The 6,570-nt window shown below is 50.3% G+C and overlaps 1 protein-coding gene across 1 annotated transcript in view; it reads left to right on the top strand.

Moving 5' to 3' along the window:
• Positions 1–6,570, top strand: part of SMARCA4 (SWI/SNF related, matrix associated, actin dependent regulator of chromatin, subfamily a, member 4) — an 88,314-nt gene that overhangs the window by 62,284 nt on the left and 19,460 nt on the right. Inside the window, exons 25-28 of the mRNA XM_023523400.1 lie at positions 166–297; positions 554–631; positions 1,354–1,572; positions 5,763–6,016. Of these exons, the coding sequence (XP_023379168.1) occupies positions 166–297; positions 554–631; positions 1,354–1,572; positions 5,763–6,016 (683 nt within the window). The remainder of the gene's footprint in view (positions 1–165; positions 298–553; positions 632–1,353; positions 1,573–5,762; positions 6,017–6,570) is intronic.

The following is a 6,570-nucleotide window of genomic DNA, read 5'->3' on the forward strand; positions in this document are numbered from 1 at the left end:
TTTTTTTACCTTTTTTGCACTTTTTTTTTTTTTTTTTTTTTTTTTTTTTGCATCCCTTTGGAGTAAAGGGAGTGTGGGCTGAAAGGAAAGAGGATGAGTACTTGCTTTTTCTTTGAAGTGGTTTTTTTTTTCCTAAACTGCTGGTGAAAGATGCCGGATTGACAGCCCTGGAGACTGAAGTCCTCTATTTATCCACAGAGCAGACACTGCAGCACGGGCAGCGGCAGTGCCAGCTTCGCCCACACTGCCCCTCCGCCAGCGGGCGTCAACCCCGACTTGGAGGAGCCACCTCTAAAGGTGAGAGGGGTAGTTCAGTCTCCATGCCCATTCAATCCTCGGCTTCTCGGCTGAGACGGCCAGCAAGGGCCCTAATCCCACGGAGCGTGCGTGTGCGTGTGCGTGTGTGCCTCTCGCTGCTGTGTGGGTCCCCATCCACCGCAGCCGGACTGGGACCGCCAGCTCATTTCCCATGGACGCCGCCGCTCGCCTCCGAGCCCGGCCACCGCCCAGCCTGGCCTCTCCGCCCTCGAACTAAACGTGTAAAATCTCGTAGGAAGAAGACGAAGTGCCCGACGACGAGACCGTGAACCAGATGATTGCCCGGCACGAGGAGGAGTTCGACCTGTTCATGGTAAGCGCTGCGGGCGGGGGCGGCAGTAACCTCTCACGCCTTTAAGGTGCTTAGTTTCCCACTCACACGAAGTGGGGCATTCAGAGGGGTTCACATGCCCTGCCCTGTTAACCTCAGATATAGCAAAGAGTCTGTGACAGTGGGTCCTTGGCAGATAATGGAGCCGGAGTGGCCTCACAGTGCCTCCTAAGTGACCCATCTTTCTTCATGTTCTAAGCATGTTTGAGGGGTAGTGGATCACACACCCAGCCCTCTTGCCACTTGGAACCCATGGTCTGCAAATGCCCGTCCTCCCGAGTCTGTTGTCCTTGAAGATCCCTTTCAGAGGGTATTAACACTGTCCAAGGCTGAGGGGCTGGCAAGGGCCTTGGTCACAGACTTCCCTTGCCCCCGGGTGAGAAGCATTGAATCAGATGGGACTCTTCTCCCTGTCAGGCCCTGTGCCTCTTAGCAAGGCTATACCTTGGAGCCATCTCCCCATTTTGATCCCCGTTCTGTGACCTTCCCATCCTTTCCAGTTTTCTCTGCTCCAGAAGCAGAGCCCCTAGCCAAAGCCTGACATAGGAGCCAGGTCACCCAGAACTGCTGTTTAACTACTATTGTGCCATTGGTCTCCAAGGCAAAGCAGCCCCCCCTTGGCAGTGTGCCCCATTGCGATGCCACTAGCTCTCCCTGTGCTGACACCTCTCTTCCTCTGTCCTCACCCGCCTGCCGCTCCCCAGCGCATGGACCTCGACCGCAGGCGTGAGGAGGCCCGAAACCCCAAGCGGAAGCCGCGCCTGATGGAAGAGGATGAGCTGCCCTCATGGATCATCAAGGACGATGCTGAGGTGGAACGGCTGACTTGTGAGGAGGAGGAGGAAAAGATGTTTGGCCGCGGCTCCCGCCACCGCAAGGAGGTGGACTATAGCGACTCGCTGACTGAGAAGCAGTGGCTCAAGGTACATGCCAGAGAGGGCCGGCCAGGGCAGGGCTCGGGGACCAGCTTGACTTGGCCTTTGGCCAAAACCACAGGTTCCCTTCACCCGTTGTTGGTTTTTATTCTTGACAGTGACACTTTGGACATGGGGTCAGGTTCGCTCTGTGTCTCCCAACCAGATTCAGGAAGGAGTACCCATGCCATCCCCAGGCAGCTCCAAACTTGCTGCTGGGTGTGACTAGCCTTTCCAGTTGTGAGGGTTCACATCATGAGGTTAAAGCAAAACATTGCTGATCTCAGCGTGGCGCTGGCTCCTGGGGGCCTGTCTGTAAAAAACACAGTGAGAGATTAGTATGCATCTAGTCGCCCTGTGAAGTGGTCAGGAGCACTGATGAGGTCAGGCAACTCCACTTGGATATGTCACCCCTGGGAGCTGGACTACTGTCCCAGCTATGGGGAGGGAGGAAAGAGCAAGCCCCTGACAAGACTGGCAGGTGCGGCTGCTCACAGACGTGACATAAGCTCTCGTTTTCAGCAAGTAGCATCCAGCTCTTGTAGCTGCAGCTGCAGAATGCTGAGTCAGGGCCGCGGGTACCTGGTGGGCCCTCCTGATTCTGCCCCCCCCCCCCAGTTCTTCCCACCCCAGCCAAGGGCCCCACTGTATCTGCATGGGTCTCCAGCAGTGAGGTCATCACTGGGGTTATAGTGATAAATCGGACCCTTTTCCATATTCGGGGCTTTGAGTGCAGAGCTGATGATTAAGAAGCCAACTTGGAAATTACTTTGTCAAATGTCCCTGAAGCAACACCTTCTGGAAGGCAGATGCAGCATTTGGCTGCACCCTGCTGAGTGTCACCACCACCCCACCCGCCGCGTGAGAGATGCTGCCTTTGGTCATACATCCTGGGGCTCCCTTGGGTTGACTACAGCCCTGGTCCCCTCTTAGGCGCTCAGGCAACTCCAGACTTTCGAGCTCGCCCACTGAGCTATGCATGAGAGGGGCCACTGAAACATGTCAGGGAACCAGGCCAGCTTTGGAGTGGGGCGGTTGATGTGTCCCATTTTCAAGCCCAGGGCTCTAGGGCCTTGAAGAATCCCCAAATGAAGAAACTTGGGCCCAGATACAGTTCCCATGGAGCTGTCACCAACCTTGCATTTTTGAGTAGGTGCCTTTTGCACATTTGCTATTAATGTTTTGCATACATTTCCTTTTCTTTTTGAAGTATAATTTATATACTGTAGAATTCACTCATTTAAGATGTACAAGTCAATGATTTTTACTACATTCACAGAACCATGCAACTTCATCACAAATCAATTTTAGAATATGTTCATCACCCCAAAAAGAAGCCCTCTCCTCTTTAGCTGTCTTCTCATCCCTTTATTTTCACTAGCCCTTGGCAACCACCCAATTCTGGACATTTCATACAAGTGGAATCATGTAATATGGGATCCTTTGGTGTCTGGCTTCTTTCATGGGGCAGAATATTTTCATGGTTTATCCCTGTTGTAGCACACAGTATTCCTTTTCAAGGCTGAATAATATTCTCTTATATGGTTATATCACATTCTGTTTATCCATTCATTGGTTGATGGACACTTAGGTTGTTTTCACTTTTTGGCTTTTCTAAATAATGTTGCTATGAACATTTCTGTACAAGTTTTGTGAGGACATAACGTTTTTCTTTATCTTGGGTATGTACCTAGAAGTGGAATTGCTGGATCAAATGGTAATTCTATGTTTAACCTTTTGAGGAACTACCAAGCTATTTTCCAAAGTGGCTGCACCATATTACATTCCCACCAGTAGAGTACAAGGGGATTTCTCTGCTTTCTTGTTAATACCTGTTGCTATCTGTCTTTTTGATTCTAGCCATTCTAATGGGTTTCAAGTATCTCTTTGTGGTTTTGAATACCATTTCCCTAGTGGCTGATGATGTTGAACATCTTTTCATGTGCTTATTGGCCACTTGTGTATCTTATCAGATGTGTGATTTGCAGATATTTTCTCCTTCACTTTTCGCTTTCTTCATGCTATCCTTTGGAGCGCAAAAGTTTTTAACTTTGATGAAGTCCGGTTTATCTATTTTTCTTTTTGCATGTGCTTTGGTATCACGTCTCAGAATCCATCGCCAAACAAAAGGTCACAAAGACTTACTCCTATATTTTCTTTTAAGAATTTTAGAGTTTCAGCTTTTACATTTACATCCATCCTCTTTAAGTTCATTTTTATGATGGCATTAGGTCACGGTCCACTTTCTTTCTTTTACATGTGGATATCCACTTGTCTTAGTACCATTAGTTGAAAAAACTGTTCTTTCGCCATTGAGCACATGGTTTTTTGTATATCTTATTAAATTTGCATTAATTTAAAAATACATTTGCCCAAAACAGACACTCTTCTCTCTTGGTGGTGGATGTGTAACTGGCACCACTTTTTGGGCAGCCATGTTGATGCCATAAATGAAATGGCAAAATCCTTCAGAATGTTCCTGGCTCTTGCCTTGCTGGCCACAGGACCAGAGACTCTGTTATTAGACATTCTTAGGGCTACCATAACAATCACCACAAACATCGTGGCTTAAAACAACAGTAATTTATTTTTTCATAGTTCTGGAGGGCTAAGAATCCAAAATCAAGATGTCGGCAGGGCCTGGTACCTCCAAAAGCTCTAAGGGAGGGTTTTTCTTTGCATCTTTCAGCTTTTGTGATGGCCCCAACATTCTTTGGTTTGTAGCCCCATCACTCCATTCTCTGCCTCTGTCTTCATGTGGCCTCTCCCCTGTGTCTCTCTGTGTGGCCTTTTCTCTCATAAGGTCACTCTAATTGGATTTTGGGCCCACTCTACCACAGGATGAACTTATCTTGATTCTTAAGTAATTACATCTGTAAATAACCTATTTCCAAATAAGATCACATTCTGAGGTTCCAGGTGGATATGAATTTTAGGGGACACTGTTTAACCCACTCTACTCCTCTGGGCCCACAGTGCCCACCCTCTTCCCCTTGCAGACCTTCCTTCAGTCCCTCTTGCCTGCCACACACCCTCCATGCTGTTCCTTTGGCCTGGTTGCCTTTCCCTCCTTCCACCCTTTAGATGTCAACTTAGGCGCCACCTCCTTTCTCCAACCCCTGAACAAGACATGTCTGCTCCACAGTCAGAGCACCACTCACCCTTCTCCCTGGCACTCAACACGTTTTTCACCATGTTTACAGGAAGTCTGTCTGATGAGTTCCCTTCTGGTTTAATTCAGTGCTGTGTCCTCAGTGCCAGGCCCCAAACCCAGCTCATGGTCACAGCCCATAAATATAAGATGAGTGACCAGCGTGTCCCTTTGTGCCCTGACCCCACTCCCTTTTCTTATTCCAAGCTCCCCTAGAAACCTGGCTCCCCTTCACTTTGTTTCCAGGGACAAACGTTCAAGTTACTTATCATTGAGAATGAGTAAGTCGAGATTATTTTAAAATTAATGTTGTTGTTCACATTCATGTCCTTCAGCTCAGCAGTTTTACTTCCAGGAATCTGTCTACAAGACAGATGCTGGTCATAGCATTAATAGCCGCACCCACCCCAAATAATGGACACAGCCCAAATGCCCAAGAACGATTAAGACCCTTTGTACAAAGAAATACTAAACAGGCATTAAAAATTATGTTGCAGAAACGCGACAGGAAACATATCCAGGATAGAGTAAGCAAAAACGAGTCACGGTATGGTGCGTGGGCAGAATCCCATGCTGTCTGCCTGTGCACGCGTGCGTGGGAGGTGGGAGGTCCTGGCGGCGGATGGTGGTGGCGGCTGCACACAATCTAAACGTACCTAGTGCCACTGAACTGCACACTTAAAAATAGTTAAAGTGGTGAATTATATATTATATCTGTTTTGCCCCAAATTAAAAAAAGATGTAGCGAATCCAGAGCGGAAGTGTTAAATAGTGTCACCTCTGGGTGGAGGGAGTACCGGGTTCTGTTCCTCGGGCTCCGCACAGTGAGGATGTACTTTTCCACTGATAAAGTATAGCTGTTTATTTGTGAAGGACAGGCATGGGTGGGGTGCACTTGGGGGGCTGCAGAGCTGGCCTTTCATGGCCTCTCAGCCTGTGAGAGCCTGGATATGTGTCCTGCCCCAGCCAGACCCCAGGGTTTGCGCCGTGGCCTCAGCTTGTCAACCTCGATGCTGGCTGTCCTATTTTACCACTATTGACCCTGAAGGCCATCGAGGAGGGCACGCTGGAGGAGATCGAAGAGGAGGTCCGGCAGAAGAAATCATCACGGAAGCGCAAGCGGGACAGCGACGCCGGCTCCTCCACCCCGACCACCAGCACCCGCAGCCGCGACAAGGACGACGAGAGCAAGAAGCAGAAGAAGCGCGGGCGACCGCCCGCTGAGAAGCTCTCCCCCAACCCGCCAAACCTCACCAAGAAGATGAAGAAGATCGTGGATGCCGTCATCAAGTACAAGGACAGGTAAGCTGAGGCATGGGGTGGGCGGACAGGTGCAGGGGGTCCTCGGAGGTGCCTCGCCGGGCCTTCCATGTGTCCATTAGCCTGCTGCTGGTGGTTCGGTCACTCTACAGACCGGTTGAAGCTCTGTGTCTTGGTGCCCCTGCCCTCATGGACCTTACATTGTGGAAGAAGAAAGTGCACAAGCGGTGTCAGCGTGAGGAGAGGGAAATTAAACGTGGCAGGGAGGTGGTGGAGCCTGAGGAAGGAAGGTCCGCGGATGAGTTCTCCGACAGAGGCAGCAGACAGAGGCAGCAGCGGGTGGAGGAAGGGCGGGGCTGGTGAGGTCAACGATATTGATGGTGACAGAGGTGGAAGGAGAGGGTGCCTGTGCTGTAATGGGCACCTATCTCACGGCCAGGGGACCGTGGCGGAGGCCGGTGTTGCTGCAGCAGAGAGGGTGCGGCCTTCCTTCTGTAGACTCTCCTGCCCTCTCCCCGTACCTGCATCATGAGGCCGGTTTTCACGCTGGGCCACTGGGGTCGGCCACATGTTGAAAAGACGTATAGGCTCCGCTC

This window comes from Pteropus vampyrus, unplaced genomic scaffold, assembly GCF_000151845.1.
Source record: "Pteropus vampyrus isolate Shadow unplaced genomic scaffold, Pvam_2.0 Scaffold391, whole genome shotgun sequence".
Lineage (NCBI taxonomy): Eukaryota > Metazoa > Chordata > Mammalia > Chiroptera > Pteropodidae > Pteropus > Pteropus vampyrus.